General features: G+C 35.7%; 1 protein-coding gene across 2 annotated transcripts in view; it reads left to right on the top strand.

Annotated features, from left to right (window-relative positions):
- Window positions 1-19,859, top strand: part of FMN2 (formin 2) — a 162,452-nt gene that overhangs the window by 112,202 nt on the left and 30,391 nt on the right. For both annotated transcript variants that reach the window (XM_063328952.1, XM_063328951.1), the window contains 2 exons: window positions 2,126-2,218; window positions 16,469-16,520. In XM_063328952.1, coding sequence (XP_063185022.1) covers window positions 2,126-2,218; window positions 16,469-16,520 — 145 coding nt within the window. The remainder of the gene's footprint in view (window positions 1-2,125; window positions 2,219-16,468; window positions 16,521-19,859) is intronic.

Here is a 19,859-nt window from a genome sequence, read left to right as displayed (position 1 = left end):
TAGTTACAGTGAAGAATAACAATACCTCATCCAAATAGTGGGGTTTTATACTCTGGTGACAAATTACAGAACATCGTAAATGAGTGCTAAATCTAACAGTTTGTGCAGGGAGCCCACGATTCCGGTCTTGGTGCTCTGGAGAACTGTGGAACTTAGAAGAGCTTACAGGCCTGTTAATTCCTTAATGAAGAAAGCATCTGATGAACTAGTTTGTTTTAAGCATCATAACACTGATATTAGTATGGTGATAATGACAGCATTTGTCCTATTTTTAGAGGTAGAATGCCACGTATATCTTTCTATAAAGCAAGAAAAATGGATTTTTTTTCTTGTGTTTCCTTTTGGCTTTTAAATGACTTAGACATTGTTTGCAATTCAGGAATAGGGTCAAAAATGGCCTGAACTACTATTCTTTTGAACATCGCTGATTTTAGTCTTCTAACGGGAGAAGAGGAGGGAATGAACAAGAAAAACCTCTCCCGAAAACTGGAGAAACAAAGCTATCATTAACTGCACTCCCTTTCCCCCACCCCACGTACATGCACTAACAAATCAACCACGGAGGAGCTTCCAGTATCTGAATGGTTAAAGAAAAGACATTTGATTCTGACAATGTTACATGTTTTTCTTTTCCATAGCAAGTTGAATAGAAAGGATAGTATATCCCTGCATTTCCTTATAGGCTTTGAAAAGGGACTGCTTCAGGCTATTGGCACGGGTATAGGCTAAGATTTTTGGTGGGTACATATCTTCATAATATCTATACTTCTCTCAAATCAGCTGAGAGATCAGGAGTTCATCATGAGCTGCAGACATTAATTCAAGAGAGTATAATGTACTTCTGTGAAGAATATGTAATCTATATTCTGGAAAAACATATGGAATTTGGGTGGTATTAAATGTTATGGTAGGTTCTATGGCATCTTTCAGTTCTGCCACTTATTTCTGAATAGGAGAAAAGAACAATAAAAATTCTGTAAGTCACCATCAGAATGTGTTCCTTTGCTGAACAGTACATAGCTTCACTATTTTTTTGTCTATCATACACAGTAAGAAAACTTGTGGTCGTTTGGATCCCCTCCTCATTTCACATGTGTTAACTAACATTTGTTTAAGAACCTGCAAGATAATTTGGGAACTTTTGGAACATGATTTTGTTCATCCTGTTTTATATGGAATTTAAAAGTTTCCTTTGCTGAGGTTATCAACACACCTTGGTATTTTTTTTTTTTTGTAATTTTTAGACATCGCAAAAACATCAGCACAGGAAAGGAAAGTTGAATCATTGTGCATTTACAATCTGTAAGCTGACCAAAAGTAAACACCTATTTATCAACAGAACAGCTTCTATTCCATTCTGAAGGAACAGGTTTCTCCAACCTTAGAAACATTTTGCATACAGCATAAATTAGCTTGGATAGTTGGTGGAAGGATGATAGTACCGCCTCACCGATGAATAATCTGTGTTAGGGTTGCTTCAGGCTCCAGCTTCTCTGTCGCGGTCTCTAGTGCAGTAAGAACCAAGCTATCCTACTCCAAGGTCTCTCACAGAGCTCAAACCACGATAACTATACTCTTACATTCTTTCACTTTAATCATTTTGCACTATCACTTTTGAACAATGCAAGGCACTTCACTACGTCTGTAGTTTTAACAGGTATCAAGCCCTCATCTGTCTCTACTCACTAAATTAAGGTCCTTCATGCTATTTGGTGCAGGTTTTGCATCTGAACTTTGTTTTGGTTCAAGCATTGTTACCTGGGGCCAGGTATATTAACATAGCCTGGGATCTGAGTTTGTAATTTTGTTCCCATACATTTTTCAGCCCCTTGAATCTGTCCTTTTCCTTCAAAACAATTGAATGCTTTTGTTAATTTTTGCTACCATTCATTTAAACTAAGACACTGTCCACAAATTATCTGTATATTTTGGCCAAAAACATTTGACCGGGAACATAACTGTTCCTGAATATATTATCATAGTGTTTGTACTTAAGTAGTGTGTTTGAGGCACATATTCCATCAGTTTCACTGGCTATGCATTAATTTAAATGTGTCTTTTATTGAAGTATGAAGATCCATACTATGATGTGTCATCCTAAGCTAATCTGTTACTTCAATTTCAGCATGTGAGACAGAAGCAGCAAAAGTTTATCAGCTATCACTAGAAGAGCACCTCCAGCCTTTCAAAGACAGCATGGAGCAATTCATTAGTCAAGGTAAATAATGAAACGTCACTTAACCTTTTCATGACATTTCAAAGGAAAGTTATGGGAACAATGTTTATACATTGTGGGAAAGGGACTATTTATTTTGGCATCATAGAAAGATGTGGATTAGTTTAATCAGATGCCACACAGTTCTAAAAGGTTTGCAAAATGATTCTGTTGTACTGTAGGTGACTCACGCTCTCTTGCATGACAGCAAAGACAAATGCTATTGGCTTGAGTGTGTGATCTTCTGGTAAGTTCAACATTCCAGGAGAAAACAATTTTACAACCTGTATTCCTTGAAAAATTATTGAAGCTGGATCTGTTTCATTAACTTCTTTCCAAAGAGATAATTCTTTTGTATGCGCCAAAAACATGGACTAAGCATAGCAAAAGTAGTTAAAGGTTTTCCAGATATAAGGCAAATCCATATGAAATACTTGGATGTGATTAGTGGAAAATGCTGCAAGCAAAAATACATTAGAAATATCCATGATGAACTGGCATCCCGAGTGATAGAAAGAAAACACTTCAAAAATGACTTGACTATGCTTTCAGTGCTTTACTTTTCTTTTGTGAGAATATAGGAGGGATAGACAACTTTAATTTTTTGACTAGCTGTATATCAGAGCCTCTCTTGAAATACTACTCTGAAAGAATATACTCTGTATTGACCAATTCACTTTTTGACGCAAGTTAGAATTCAGTGCATCAGGGTGACAATGGCTTGATGAGTACACTAATGAAATTTTAACTTTCTTGACCACTTTGCTGCTCCTTCTGCTTTGATATTGCATTTTGTAATAGAAGGCAGACCTGTTATCTCCTGAGCAGGTAAGTTATGTGAAAAGTCAGTTTCTAGTGCTGATTCAATGGAGCTGTCAGTAATTTGTTAGCCTAGAGCTGTCTTAGTGAGCTATCGTATATAGAAATAATTATTAACTGAATGTACGTTATGTTTGAGAGGCCAGTCAGATATGCATTTATCTCTGCTTGGTTAAAATATTCAAGAAGACCATCTATCCGAACTTTATAAGTGGAGTACGTATGTTCTAGTATATACTGATCCATGCTATAGGACTCTTAATTACAGTGAATAAATTCAGCAAAACCACCATTTTGAATCATCAAATGTGAACTGATGTTTTCTAAGACAAGTGTCTATTAACCAAACCTGGCAAACAGTATGTTGTCTCCAGCAATAATAGGTATGAACTGCTTTAAAACTGGATTCTGATTATGTACATGATGTATAAATGTTACATTAGTGGCATGATTAAACAAGTAGCAAGTGGTTTACATTAGGTTTATATTATTATTTATATATATAGATAGGGTACAATCAAATCACAAGTTGGTCTGAAAGAGATCACTAATGGTATACTGTAAATCATGCCATATGTTTGCATATTAACCTTAATAACAGAGCAGGAAATCAAACATGGGGATTATATTTCATCAGACGTATATCTGTTAAATTTCTTTCACTTCTTTTAGAAACCATTCTTTCAGAAGTATCTGACTCTATACTTTAGCTTACTTTATGATTTCTGACTATGACTTCCAGAACGTAATTATATATAAGCTATATAGCATTCTGTTCTGGTTTTGCAAGGATACACAATTTCCTTTCTCGATTATGTGTCAGTATTTCATGAAAGTGAGGAAAAAAGGGGGAGGGAGAAAAAGAAATGCATCTCATCCATTGAGAAATTTGCTGTGTTCCCATGTTAACAGTCGATATTGTTGGGTGCTTGACAAAAGGAGAAACCCATAATGTCAGTAAGAATATCATTGTCACGTTTTAATGAAAATAACTGGAAATGTGTATTGTGAACACAGTGGACTGTGACTAAACAATTTCTATATTTATTTAAAACTGTAAGACGCAGTTTGCAGAATTTTGTCCCGGTGTAAGAAAGACAAAGGTTAACATATAAGAAAAAAGAATCCCTGGTTAAGTTCCAAAAATAAAGTAATTTTAAATACCTTTCATTATGAAATCCTTTGTTTTTACTTCATGGGATTGAATTCAGACTTGAAAGAGGCCATGTTTAAAGCAGGATTTCTCTTTCCTGTTCAGTGTTTGACAGGCTTTTGATCTAGATATTTTTTCTAAGGGCTTTTGTTGTTTATGTAGACATAATCGATGAGTCTTTTCAGCTAGACTGCACACATGATCATTTAGAAAAACAGAGGGACAATTCTTGGCACCTTTTGGGGATTTGTGTTTATATAACATATGCTCTGGGCAAAGAAAAATCAAGCTTTAAGTTTTTATCTTTTCAAGTTCCGGTTTCTCTAAAGTCAGAAAAAGTTTTAACTTATAATTCAGATGAAAAGCATTTTTCATAGGGTTGAATAATTTGGCACGTTTATATGATGCTTTTTCAGAGTAGATAATGGGACCCAAAAGTTCAAATAGCTAGTTATTTACAGCATATTCACTTATACTTGTTGCTAGCAGCTAAAATGGAAAATCGTTTCCCCATAGGCAAGAAAACTTGGACATCAAATTAAATATCCTTGGCAAGGGGTTAGAAAGGCACTGCTTTATAAGAATTGTTACTGTCTGGCACAGTTACATAACTTTGAATTAAGTTACTGTAACTAGTCTAGCTGATTGTTAGTACTGATGTGTTAATAAAAACTTTTTTTAACGTTAACACTTTTATTAGATTCATCAGAGACAAAAAAGGTTGTATGTTATTAGTTTCCTTGTAAAGGTTATTTCATTTGAAAGATAAAGAAGGGGAAGAGGCAAGAATGTGTTCAGAGTTGTAACATTTTAGATGAAAATGCTAGTTGTATGTATGATTGAGGCTGTTCAGAGTTTGCCTTGCCAGCCTAGTCAGTATATTCATTAAAATATGCAAATTAGTGAAAGCATGCCAGTCCTTTTTCTGATGGACTTTCATTCTTTGGGGTCATTCTTAAAATGATTGTTCTACTTAAGAGAAGATCAAACTACCTGTCCTATCCTCCTATGCATTTGATTTCTGACAGTCTGTGTGCCTCAAAACCTCCAAAGTAGTCCTTTCTGTTCTTCCACGTTTACTCTCCTCTTTTTGGGTCCACATGCTGCAAATCATCAGTCACACAGTATATAACGTGATGCTTTTGTTTTCACAAATGTTAATAGTTTTTTCTGGAAATTCTCTATAGCCACAGGATTTAAAAAGGGAAAAGGAAAAAAGAAAGAAAGGGCGAAAAAAAAACAAAACAGAGCAGCTACTTTGAAAAAGGAGGTTGGAGAAAAATTGTCAGAAAATGCAAGACTTTTAAAAAATATATTGTTTTGTTTGTTACATATTTCTAAGCATTTCTTTAAGGGTTTCCAGTGTTTGAGTAATATAAAATATAAGCATGAAATTTAGTAGAACAACGGTCTTTTTCTAATGAAGTTATTCAGACCAAACTGTAGAAATTTAAAAAGTACTGTTTGCATCTCCCCAGTATAAGGTGTATATATTCACTGACGTTTTCTGTCCTTGAGTTATTCTCCACAAATTATCACAATTTGAATAAGAGAGATTGCAAAGGAAAACACTATTTGGGAACATTGTCGCCTTTGTTCTGTATGTAGTTGTGGATAGATAGGGACACAAAAACATCAGAGATTACATTCTCCAGTTTAGAAAGCTTCAGAAATTACTGCTTTTCCTAGGGGAACTGTGTCTGGCACGCAGGACGGTGGGGAAATACTGAGGGCGCTAATCATCATGCAATTTGTAGAGGAATTACATTAGCAGTTAGTAATCCTTTAACCTTGTCCCCACTTGATAGGATAGCCAGCTCATGTTGAAAGTATTGTGTGTGCATGAACCACAAATGAGAGTCAGTCCCCAGGTTTTAACTGTGGTTAACTTTGCATTGAAAAAGTGTCTTTGGGTGTTTGCATTTGGGTCTGCAGCTAGGCTGTGAATTCTTGTCAGCCTGATAAGGCAGGAAACTTATGACAGGAGGCAGCAACCATGACTCCCTCGGAAAAGTAAGCCTGGTTTGGGAACTGGGAAGAGGCAATATGTTGGAAACACAGCTTTTCCACTGAGATTCTATAAATTGTGTAAATGTCGCAGACTTCAAATCTGAGCAAGTTATCCGATGTCATATTCAGAAGCCAAACCAATATCATTAGTTTTAGACTTCAGAAAAAGCATTATGGTGTAGGAAATTTAAGCACTAGAATACATTGTTTGTAGAAGAAGTAAAAACATAATTTTCTAATGTTTAGCTAGTTCATCTAAAAACATTGGGAATAATTCCAGTATGATTGCAAGTTTGGGATTACAAGGTAACCATTCAGCCTTTAGTTCCTTCTAGTCCTATTTTGCAAAATTCTGCAGTTCTACTTTTCTTAGTGAATGCCAGCCCCAGTTTTCATTCTGCTGGACCCAAGAATATAGACTCTTCTCCAGACCCAAGTTCTAGCCACATCCTCATGATCTTGCAGAATAAAGATGCTAAAATTGTCCTCTTGGGTGAGCTCTCTGTAACCATCTCCCTCTTTTGCCAGGAAGAGCATTCAGGAATCCAGTTTCCAAACTGTTAGTAAATGAATGTATAAATCACAAAGTGTATTGTATTTATTGCTGTAGCTCCAACCAGATAGTTGGCCGTGACTTGTTCTTTTAGGTCAAGAAGCAAAAGGCTGTGCATCATCATGATGCAATCCATCAAATGATGGATTGTGAATGAGACTAAAGCATCAGACTGAATCTTGGATGGCTGGGTTCAGTTCCTGGCTCCAGAAGTACTGTAGATGATTGCGAAATGAATGCTGCTAGGGTAATCTTAATTCTGGCATTTTCTACCCCAGAATGATTGATTTTGCAGATTCTATTTTCTTTAAATGTTTTTTTATAATTTGATTAATATAAGGGAGAACATAGCACTACTACATAATTTTTCTAAAAATAATTTGAGAAAATATGACTAAAACACCATTAAGAATATATACAAATAAATGTTTTTCTGTAAAAAAAGGAATGCATAGAACATTAAGGGGTTGGATATTGGTAGATTTATGTGGAGGCATTCAGTTTAAATATTATTATTATCATCAAAATATACTCGTTACTAAGATTAAAAAACCCAAAGTTTTTCATTTTAGAAGAATATATTGGAGGGATATGAAAAGCAAGCAACATAAAGTCACTAGAACAAAAGATGCAGGAATTCACACTTAAACAGATTAATTCCATGAATGTTTATACTTTTATGTTAGTATTCATTTTGTTGGATTATTGAAAGAGCTTTTAAAACCTGTTCTTTGAATGCTGAAAGTATTTTTTAATCTCACACTGACATCTTAATGCTAATGAATAGTTTAACGTCAGTATTGTGTAAACTTGTCCCTACCTCAGATGTCAGCACCTCCATTGGTGTGCATTATTACATAATAATCCTAATTCTGATTGTGTTTTATTTGCAGCACTAAACAGGCTTCACTGACTTAGCCGCACCTTGCCTCAAAGTCCATGAAAGGCCAGACCTTTACACTGGGGCTAGCAGCTGTTTGTGCCTTTGGCACAGGACCTCATTTAATCGTTTTTGTAGACACCAATGCAATGATTGCAGGCAGCACAGGTGTGGTAGAGTAAAAAAGGTATTTTGACATTATTTGGGAACAGATCAGTGCATGAGTGTCACAATAGCATGGTACAAGTCATCCACCCCAAAGTGTTCTGAATAAATGCAGCAGATTACTGAAAATACCAAAAACCTTGTGGATAGTTAGGAGGGAAAAATTAATTCGCATTTTAAAATTTCGTCTCCAATAAAATCAAAAATGTGTTTAAATAACATTGATTTTATCACATAGTTCTTGGGATGGAGAAAGAAAAATAAGAGGATGACATTAAAGCTTAAGTAAGAGTATTTAGCTCCTTCATTGGCCCTAATCCCTATGGCATGACGTGTTCTCCAGCACTGCAGAGTCCAGGCTCACAGCTAACAGCCGCCGTTTTAAATCAGGCCTGAAGTCTCTTGCAGTATCTTTACTGTACCTAATAACATATATTTAGTCCTAGGTATGCCAGTTAACTGCATGTCTGTTTAGTGCCTAGTCCTGACCTGACTGAGGCTTTTGAGTGTAGCATTTTAGAATCCGTAGCAAGGAATATGGGGTGAGGAGCTCAAAGCTGCACATCAGATACAATGTATGAGTGTGACATACGACAACGTTATAGTGAGTAGTCACCGAATGCAAGTAACTAAGTATGATGGAGTGATTTTCTTTCTTTTTTTTTTTGGTTGTTTTGTTGGGTTTTTTTAAAGTGCTGGACCTGGGTCCCAATTCTCCCTCCATTCAGCTGACAGCAGATGTCATCTTTCAAAGGGTGGCAAATAATCTATCTTCTTACCAGACTGCTGCCTGCAATGCATTAAAAGAGGACACAAATAGCAAAATGTGGAGAGAGTTCACATCTTGAAACGTAGCATGTATGAGGAGTAGATAGGACTTGTGCTGACTTATTTTGTTATTATATTAATTAATGATAGTTATTAATTGAAAAGTCAGTCTCCTTTTATAGAGTCTGTTGTTGTTAGGTTTAAATTTTTTTTAACTTTCAACAAAGACCAACTTTCAGTGCTCACGTAGTCACTGAGAATTTAAACTGTGGTTCCATGGATCTTGGTCATAATCTATGGGGCTGACACATAATTTGAATTGTTCCTGTTGTGTGAGAGTGTAAAATCATTGCAAAGTGCAATTGGTTGGAAGCAATATAAATGTCTATGCACATGTGGTGGAAAAAAGTGGAACAACATAATTAGGAAAATTTCCAGCATACTAGATGCTCTATCTCCAGTCATCTTCAAGAAATGAATCAGAATGAAGTATTTAAATGTTCTTTATCATGTATGTAAGAAAATCTTAGAAAATGGGGGAGTGGAGTAAGTATTCTTCATGCTCACATGAATTTGTCTGTGAATTTGTCATAGGAAATAGAGAAGGATGTAAAACTCTTGCTAGGATTCCCTGAAGAAATTCTGCTTTCTTTTTGCAAAGTTTTCTTAGCCTGAATGTACCTGATAATAAACCATCCAAATGTACTTGGATCTTTGCTCAGTGTAAATAGAAATTCTCAAAACTATAGCAACGTAGCTCTAATGACTCATTGAAAAGGCATTGTATCTGTCAAAAAAACCCCAACAAAACTGGCTCCACTTGAAAGTTACTGGAAAGCACATTCACAGCTAATTATAAAAAAATACTAGTTAACACTTTAAATAAAAAGAGAGGAAAAAAGGCAAAAAGATTTAGGACATAGACAAGCAGATGAAAGGATTTTTGTTGCCTTCCATCTGAGATTACTCAGATGCATTCCTGTATTCAATTACCTGAGAAGATGTGATATTCCCTTAAGAGAGATCAGGAGATCAGAAGGGATGGCAGTTTCGTGCATCTTCTTACTCATAGCCCTTTGAAACTGGTTCAGCAGAAATAGCTTAAATTGCAACAGGGTTTGGGGCCAGACGGTGACTACAGACAGTAATCACTAGGTCAAGATCATACCACAAGTCAACAACAAAATGTTCTTGTGGAACAAAAGCTCTGAGAGGGTGTTTGAATGCTGTTTGAGTAGACCTACAAGGTCTACACGGAATAATTCCTGAATCGGAACCAAAGGGTCAATTTGTTTCGTGGCTATGCTTATCTAGTGTATTTGCACTCAAAGGACACTGATAATTCTTATTAACTGTTAGCTATGAGTCTATTTTTCTCATGAAATTCCTGGTATTATTGCATATTTGATTTTAAGCTTAAGTTTTAATGCTTCTTTTTTTTTTTTTTTAAAGGCACTAAGCACAAGCCCATCATCATTTAAAAATAAACGATCATCTAACTTTTCTTTACAATCTTCCCCCAAACCCACTTCCTTTTTGATAGTTTCCATCTAAAATGGCAACTTAATTCTTCCCAGTGCCACTCATGCCCCCACCAACATTAGTCTTATTTAATAAAACATGCAAAGAGAATAAACAACAACAAAATCAAAAAATGGAGGAAAAACAAATTCAGAAGTCTGAAGGGGAGAAGAAGTATTTTTTTGTCAATAGCTTTCTGATCCTGGCATCTCTGCTGTTCTGCTTTGGTGTTTCAAGGTATTTCAAAACACAGTGTTGAATAGTATGCTGATTGCCGAATAAAATAGCTATAAGTATCGTTTTGGTGTTTTCTGGGGGCATTTAAAAGTACATGTACTACCAAGGAGAATGGAGGAATTCTCTCAGGAGCTCTGGGAGAGGTCTTGTAAACCGGAATCTTAGACCCTAATAACAGCAGTGTAACTACGTGCCCTTGCTTGTGGTGGTTGTTCATCCAGTGTTTTCTCTTTCTGTCTTCACTTTCTTTCTGTCCTACTCACATGCATGAGATACCTACGGAAGGTATCCTCATGGCCTCTGTCGGGACCTCAGGTCCTCAGATCTTAGTGGAGCTGGGTCAGCAGTGACAGGTGAACTGCCTGATGTTCCATACACTTTTTAAGAAAGTCTGTCCCTCAATTTTGTTTTTAGTTTTGTTTTGTTGCTATTTTTTTTTAAGTTTGTGGCTCTGCCAGAGGAGATGTTTGGTATATTAGTATAGAACAGCATATATTAGTATGTATTATATATACTGCGATATAGCTGCAATTCACTCAGCACCACTGTGGAAAAAAGTATGTCCTCTTTAAAGATCCTGGTAAACCTGCAGCAAGAGTTTGTAAAAGTGTTAGAAATAGTTTTCTTTTTTCAGTAAAAAGGATTTCTAAAAATTCTACTGCTTTTCAGTAATTTGTATATAGCACAGGGATAGAGTAGTCCCAGTTTAAAACAGACCTCCCAGTTAGTCTTAGGTCAGATATTTCTTAAGAGTTTTAAATCCTCTGGAAGAGATGATAGAGTGAAATGCTGCACTTTCAAACGAGAAATTGCAACAACTGATAACAGAGACAACAGACGTTATATGCAGTATCTGTCCATACAGAAAATAGTCTGTACATACAAAAAATAGATATGTAAATAACTTTTTTAAAAATCAGATTTAATGCAGAAGGTATAATAGTTAAATATGGAGGAGACTAATATAGAAAGTTTATTGGACCTAAAACGAGGAAATACTTGGTGATGTTCTTAGTTGACAGAGTAGCTTGATTCCTGCAGAGATTTTAGCATAATAGGTTTGAAATATCACTTGCCATTGAGGTCAGAGGAGACAACTTGTGGTCAAAAAATGGCTTTTATGTTCTTACCTTTGAAACCCTCTTCATTTCATTTAATCTTCTAGGCTTCATAAAGAAAATAAAAGAAACAAAAAAAGGACTGTTCACAGTGAAGAGTAAAGTGAATTATACTGTTCTTTTAAAGACCATTATTTTCTAGAATGCCTGTGTATACTTCTCATGTTCAATTTTGTGAGATGCTTCAGATTTTCATAAATGCATAGGTGACTTTAGTATGGCTATTCATATATGGGCATTTACAGTTTATACGTAATCTTTGCAGGAGTCTAATCTAAAAGAATTGGAAGAACAAACACACAGAACAATGGCATGTATCATTCTGGAATATGGGTATATGCTGATAACGACAAATCTTTCCTGAATTAAGTTAATTAGACTTTGTTTGTGAGGCCTTGTTAGAAAGCTCATTTTGAGTTGCATGAAAGCAAGTTTTATGCCCCCAATTATAAAACATCAAGCAGTAAATTTAAGCAAATACAAAAAGTGGTAAGATAGAAATTAGAACACGTGAGTAAATTTTGAAGAAATACACATATCCTGTAGTTAAAAGAATTGACTGAAGAATCTTAGATAGAGTACAGTCCTCATGCTTGGTAAGGAATGTCGTAGGAAGGAAGGAATGAACTTGCATTTTGACAAAACATATGAAGTATTTAGAAAGTATAGACCTTGTTCTAAAGGGAGACCATCTTTAAGTAATCTCAAGGTATCTTAATGGAAAAAGCAGGCAAACAGTGGAACATTGTCCAACAAGAGGGCATTAAAGATGCTTTGAAAAGAAAAAGTGAGAAGATAACGAATTCAGTATATGCTGTAAATAGTAGATAAGGCAGTTTTGCTCCATGAGAGGTCACTTTCACTCTAAAATGTTCTTTTTTTGATATGGCAATGTTTTTCAATATGACCTGAGGTTATTTTTCAACTATATCCTTTTAAGTAGATTTTTACAGAATATATATGCCTTCAGCATTATGACAGATGCATATAAAGCCCTACAATATATTGAGTGTATGCAGGCAGAGATATAAAACTAAGTTTTACCTCTGCTTACTGCTACATTACATGAAATATAGGGGCTAGTATTTCCTGTTATGATATAGTCTTTAATAGATTTGAGGAGGTTTAGTAAGCTAATGTCCAGGATCAAGAGAACTACTCCTTAGCAGGGCGTTGGAGAAAAGATGATGAGTCAATACAATATGGAATATTTTCATTTGGGAAAGATAACTGACCCAAGAGCTGGAATTCCTGCATCTGTCTGAAAAGCCTGCAAGCAGTTGCTGCTTCATTGAGCTGATGGATTCTGAATATATGTGAAAGTGGATGTGGCTACTGGATGACTACAAGGCTTCTTTTAATGTTTTTCAAAGAAAACCAATAAGTCTTTCTGAAGTAATCTTGCTTCTTGAGAGTAGACATAGAGAGAAATTTTGGTGGCAGAACAGAGTGCTCAGATGTGCTCAGCTGCTACAGTATCCCTGGAAATGACCATTTTTTCTGCATCAGCCATCGCCACGGTGATCACTGTGAAGCAGGTAGCGATTTTCTCCTTTTTACTTCACCTGTTGGAGGAGTTCCCTTTTGTAAAAGGAAGTACACGTTTCTCCCAAGGCTGTTCTTTTGAGGTGAACACCTTTCAGCTGGTACTTAGCACTTAATTGCTATATGCTGCCAAGAAGGAAGAATGCCAAACTGGTGCCTCTCAGGCACTCTCTTCACAGTGGGGATGAACTGCTTTGCAGGACGAAGTGACAGTAAAGATGCGTTACATTGAATTAAATGGTGAAGTCTAATGCTCTCTGGGACACTTAACTGAATCTGTCATAACTCTGAATTTTTTTTCCTTGCCTACTCAAACAGGAAAAATGATTGAAAGCAGTTTACCAGTGGGGTGATTAGTACAGAGAAAAAATACCAATAACCACTAGGTTAACCAGGTGATTATAGTGCAGGCCAGTTCCAGAAGTTATAGGAATCTCCAGCTCCTTCAACATCCAATAGTTATTCCGTTGTATCCAGGTGATAGTAAGACTTTTGTGGTTTTGGTAACACGAGGCTTTCTTCCCTTGCTGGTTAAATCTCAATGCATGTCTTTGACTAGCCATTGTCCACAGCTTTCAGGTGTTTACTGTATCCTAGTGGAAGAGCAGTCATCTGAATTTTTTCTTTGGCCAGGGAGAGGTTCCGATTGTACATACCATATATTCTTCTCTTTCACTGGTGCCACCTGTCATCTTGTGATAGAATTGTTTTCATAGTGTTCTTTAACTTTTTATGTCTGGAAAAACAAGAAAGCAAGTGGACTGGAAGTCAGATTTACACTTGAATAATATCCTTTTGATAACATGCAAAAGGTTTAGAAGTGTCATCACGTATTTGGAACAGACTACAAGGGAATTCTATTTTAGAGAAAATTCTTTCCTTGCAAGACTCTGTTTAATGCCAGCAGGTGATTTGATGCAGGTTGAAATATCTCTTTGTGTGTATAGTAGCTGCCTTACGCATATGTACTTATTACGTTTTTTTAAAAATGCTATTAAATGCACCTGCATCATTCAGGGATTCTCAAGATTCTTTTCATTGTGTAATACCCATTTTCTATGAAATGGTTGGAAGTACAGATAGCTGAAGTATTCTTTTTCTCCCCAGCCCCCTCATCTCTGGACAATAGTAACTTTCCTTTTTAATCGAAACAAAACTTGCTCCAGAATGGGGATGTTCTGACGTGTTTTGATAAGCCTAGTATCATATGTTGTGTTCGCACTCTTTCAAAAAGTAAATTGTGGAATATTTGCTCCATTGTTGGTGGGTAAATGATTGTTTGTAAGTACGTGTAGAACAGTCGAAATAAGGAAAAAACCAAAAACCACAAAACTAGACAACTCAGATGATGGTATTTCCAATCAATCCTGGAAGTTATAAAAAGAGTTATATCCTACAAATATAATGTATCTACTAAAAGAGTGTCCTAGGCTGGAACATGCTAGCCTCTGTTTTCAAGCATTGTTTAAATGAGAGGAGTCCAAATTACATTTTTCAGTAGTAGAATTATTTATTTTAAAACTTGTATCTGCAGATACTTAGTGAAAGTGTTAATGCAGAATTAGATATTGGATCTCCCTTAATCCAGGGAGTTTATATGCAGTTTCTTCTCTCTTGCACCATATGGTTTTACAAGTCATACCTTGACTTTCAGGATTGAAGTATGAAGAGAAAAAAAAAATTAATGAAATTCTGTCAAAGCTGCCAGGTTTCACCTGGTTTCATGTCCAAAGCAAGGCAAGGCTTTCAAGAAAAACTCTAAGTCAGCCCAGATTCACTCAACACTGGGCCCAAGTTCACTCAAAAGGATTGTGAGCCCCCACAAACCTTTTGAAGAATCTGGGCTGAGTTTCAAGTCAGTATTGAAACCTGTAATCAGGCAGGCTTCACGTGCTCTTGAATTTCCTTGAGAACACTTACCCAGCTCTCCCTCAAGTTTTCTGTGGTTTGCTGGGATTTTTTTCACTTTCAGCAAAACAATGATGGAGCCCGTGTCTTCAAGTAATTATTACTAAATGCAGTGTTTGCTGCTGCAAACATCCAGGCACTGCTCACCCTACTCAGCAGACTACGTTGCTACTAATAAAAAGCATTTGCAGCATGAGACATAGCTCTGATCCTTGTTCTGACTGGAGAAAGAATAGGGAAACTCCATTTGTGTATCTTTGCTACAGATTTCACATGTCTCTCTTAGTGTTAGTGTATGTTTGTAAGTGCTGTTGATTGAAACATTGTAACAATAGTGAAATACAGAAAAATAGTGGTTATCTTTGTTCCCTAATAATTCCATTGTCTTTCTCATTTTTGCCAAATTTAAAATCAGGATTTTCTTTTTCAAAGGTCATGTGTCTACAGTGTAGAAAAATAATTCTAATGACAATAATTGTAGAGCTGCTAGGGAAAGTCAAGTGAAAAGTAGCTTAAAGGTCTGTCCTTCTTTTTTAGATTTCTATATGAATTCTGTACCATTGACACTTGTTTCCAGGATGGTTCAGAGCCTCTTCATGACCCAAAACCCTCTGACTCTTGGGAATCCTAAAATTCTCCTTGCAAAGTAGCAGGCCTAGTAGTCCAGCAGCCTGAATCAACTTCCAAACTAAAAAGCTTTTGGCTAAAGCACGCAGATCTTAAATGGTATTTAAGTTGTACTACCTGAATGACTATATAAGTATAAATCTCACCTAAGTACACATGCACAGAGCAGTTTGTACTATTGTTTTGCACATTGATGATGACAAAGTTAGTATGCACGTTCTTGTAGATCTTGTGTATCAGAATACCCATCTAAGTTAAGTGAAATAGGGACAAAATAAAATATGAAAATAGATATTTTTTCACCAATGTGTTGCAATGACATTCTCATATTTTTTCATTTCCTTCACTTGGTCACCAAATGATAATTTTCTTCCTATAAAAACAGTCATGTTTTCAACATGGGCCCACTATGGCGCTAATACATCACTAACTGATGTGTGTACGGGGAGATGATGTGTGCAGGGAGAGGGAAGAGAGCTTTTATTTGTAACTGTCAAGCAACTTCTAGAAAAGCTGTAAGGTGGAATCCTTCCTGCTCTTCATTCAGCTTTTCCTCCTCTTTGTAGACCACTTCCCATATTTGTTAAGTTTTCAGAATAATTTTTTAAGATCTGCTTTTAAGTCACTTTGATGACTTGGTTGTTGTTTGTATTACTGCAAGATTATTTTTTTTTAATTTTCAAAACTTACTTCGAGGTTTTTTTATGGTTGTGGGTTTGAGTTTTTGATTTTTTTTTTAATAGGGATATCAAAATTCATGTAATTTTGTTTGCGTGAGTTTTGTTGTGTTTTTTTTCTTTCAGAATGTACTTTTCTTTCATGATGTACTTGAGTATATCCTCAAGTGGTTTCTATACATTTTATACATGACATATTTACAATGAACATTATCCTGAACAACATATTTATCTTCCACCTTGTAGCTAATTTTTGGATTGTATTTTTACAGCTAAAATAGACCAAGAAAATGAAGAGAAGTCACTGACAGAAGCACATAAAAGGTAAGAAAGAAGAATGCAGTAAACCCTTTCTTTGAAAAATATGTTTTGGTAGAAATTGCTGTAATGGTAGTTAGTATTATCCTATTTTTGAATAGGAAAAGAAATGCACTCAGAAAACTAAGTAGTATTTACTTATTTGTCAATTTTAATTTGACAATTAGGAAAAAAAAACCTGAAGGAATATAGACATGCAGCATACCTTTAGAGAAATATTACACGAGTCCTGTCTTTCGGAAAATGAATGTACCTCAAGTATAAATTAATTTAGAATATACTATTTGTAGTCAGAGAAAACTGTTCATACTACAGGAGAATCATGGTGATTTGACAGACACGTAGCATTCCCCAAACAGCAATTATTCATTAGGTTGCACTTCCTGTGCTTATAAAATATCTGCTTTAAAATAAAGAATGAAAATCTGGTTTTTTTAATACATTAATGATATGTATAATTAAATGTGACTTCCTTTGTTAAATTGCTAATAGATCTTCAAATAGGTTTTTTGTGGCAAAAAGCAAAATATCTCATTAAATTTCATTACAGATGTGTGCAGTTGAGAGAGTTTTCAAAAGTGGGAACTTCACTGCATTGCACAACTTGTGGTTTCTTCTGATTTTTTGGCAGTGTTCTCACAAAGCAGTATTTAAATGGGACAGATTTTTATCTGTCCCAGCAAAAGACCAAAATATGACACGCACCGTTTATAGTCCAGGTTTAGTGAAACTGACAGTCTATGTTTGTTTTCCTTTCACTAAAAATATCATCTTCTTTTTGTACTAGCTATAACTGCCACTGAATATATGCTAATGAATATATTAATTAGATATTCCAAGAGCTGGGAAGTCTCTCAATAGGATTCCAGTAAAATATACCACTATAAAAGGTTCTAGTTCTTACTGCAGTTTGTTAGCCATACTATGTCCCTGATGCCCAAACTTGCTACCTGCTATAATGCCACAGTGCAGTTGACATCTTTCCTGCTACAGCACCGCATTTTCTCTCTATTCCCTTGGGCAATGCACTAAAGGTAGTACTTGGATAGGAAACCAAGGAGAGAGCGGATGTTCCTCCACCACAAGAAGCTCCCTTCTTACTTGTAAGGAGATGGTAGGTCCTTGAGTGCTACATCGGTGATGCGGGATCATGATGGAGAAAATGGACCAAGGGGAGTATTGCTTTGGCTTAGTATCATACCTCTTGCTCAAGTATATGAAAGGCATTCCTGACATTTCTTAGGTTTGTTTAACTGCTGAGTTACATAATTCTTATCCTTAAAAATGCCCTTCACAATAAAACTTTGAGAGAAGAAACTGCTGTTAGAAGAGATTTTTGTGATCTCTGACTGCTCTTTTACGGAAACTGTTTCGCCTGTAGAAAATGGATTAGACTACATGTCCAAAGCTGACAGCTACCTAAGGACAAGGAGAATTTGCATTTGTTGAGAAATCTTGTGACTCGTCACTGTCTTCTGGTGCCTAATTCACTCTCCATTCTTATTTTTTCCCTTGACTGCACTGGAACTATCATATCAAAAACTTCCTATTGGTACATCTGGCATCCACAATATGAGGGAAAACAGTAAACTGCTCCCTGGATTCTCATTCAGCTTGGTCTGCTCCTTCCAACTTGTCCTAATTCTTTCTTCTCCCACTATGTTGAGTGCAGCAGCTCCTTTTACATAGTAGTTTGTCAAAGAAGAGACTGTTCATCTTCATTGTTCTCTTTACTGTGAATACCTAGCAAGGATAACATCACATGCAAAACCGTTTGTGGAAGACATGAGGAATTATGCTAGGACAACATTAGGGCAAACTTATTTTTTACTATTATCTAGGCTGTATTTGTTGTTCCTTCCTTCCACCTTTACACTGAAATTCTTAATCAGATTAGTGGTATCTGTTAAAATATCGAGGAATGGTATTGTTTTAGTATTTTGTGTATTTATTTCACCAAGATTTTTATTTGGGCTTAGAAATAAAATGCTTGGGATCATTTTTGGCAGGGCGTGGGTGAAAAAGAAGATGAGAGCTTAAAAATATAAATAAAAGATTAGTTAGATTTGGCTAATCATAGGTAGAACAGCAATGCATAGAATGACTAGACAAGCAAGTAGTGCAAGGAAAAGTGATGGATTAGATGGAGCAAAATTAATGTGATTAATGTGCTTGGATTTTCCTTTTTGAAGTGGATAACTTCAGCCCATATGTAAGTTCAGGTCTACTCCACAAAAAAAATAAGATTCTTTTTTTGTTGTTGTTAGTTTGGGCGCAAAATATTAAAATATAAAAAATATAAAAAATATTAAAGCCTATATCTCCATAAAAATACAAAAGTCTAAAAGAAAAGCTCTTGCAGCAATAACAAAAGAAAAAAAAGTTTCTAAAATGAATAATGATTTGGGGAAAATGCAGCAATGTGTATTTTAGAAAAGCTCAGTTGTGCAATAGATGAGCTGAAATGGAAAGTTAATCTTCCACAGAAAATAAAGACAAAGAAAATGGAATGTCTGCTCCAGGGACTCCATACACTGTATAGCTGTTCATTTGTCACAAGTGAGAAAATGTTTAATCGGTTTTGAAATGATGTATTCTCTCTTTATTTATCGTGTTTAGTGACTTTAAGAGTGTCAGTATGTAAAGTGTTTATCCAAGGAATGGATTTCTGGCACATGGATAAAATGAAAAGTGAAATGTTTAGCTCGCAACAGGCATATGTTCCAAGATCTCTCTGAGTAAGTATCCTGAGATGAGAAGAAAGCACACAGGTCTGTGTTTATCTAGCTTACGCAGGCAGACAAGGAAGGCTCCAGCCTGGTATTAACACTGAAGTGACATGGAATGTCTTCACCAAACCCCAAACAATTACATCATTCCCTTAACAATATTGATAAAGTGTAATAAAAAAGAACCTGGCACTTTCCAATTAGATCCTCATTGCTAAATACTTGAGAAACTGTGAAATACTTGACAAGTTAAAGTAAAAATCACTGTTTTGGGGGGAGGGGAAAGAAGTAAAAGAGCAGAGGGAGAAGAGGAGAGGAGGGAGAGATCCTTCTATATTTTAAGAGTCCACAGTTTCATGCCTCTTTTTTTTTTTAAGTTATGTCCTCTGACTCAAGATCCATAGCTATATGCTTAATTCACACAGCTGTATATTACATTTTAAAAACTTTAAAATTTAGCATCTTTGAAAAATGGGAGATACAGCACACTTTCCTCCTAGCAACAAATACGTTCTCTGTTTTCTGTATTTTCATTTACTTAACTTTAATTGTCTCTAATCTTTCAAGATGTGATTTTCTCTAAGCAGGGAGAAAAAAATAGAAGCACTGTTGTTTC

Source organism: Chroicocephalus ridibundus, chromosome 3, assembly GCF_963924245.1.
Source record: "Chroicocephalus ridibundus chromosome 3, bChrRid1.1, whole genome shotgun sequence".
NCBI classification, from domain to species: domain Eukaryota; kingdom Metazoa; phylum Chordata; class Aves; order Charadriiformes; family Laridae; genus Chroicocephalus; species Chroicocephalus ridibundus.
The sequence above is the reverse complement of the archived record's forward strand: the minus strand, read 5'-3'. Positions and strand labels throughout refer to the sequence as shown.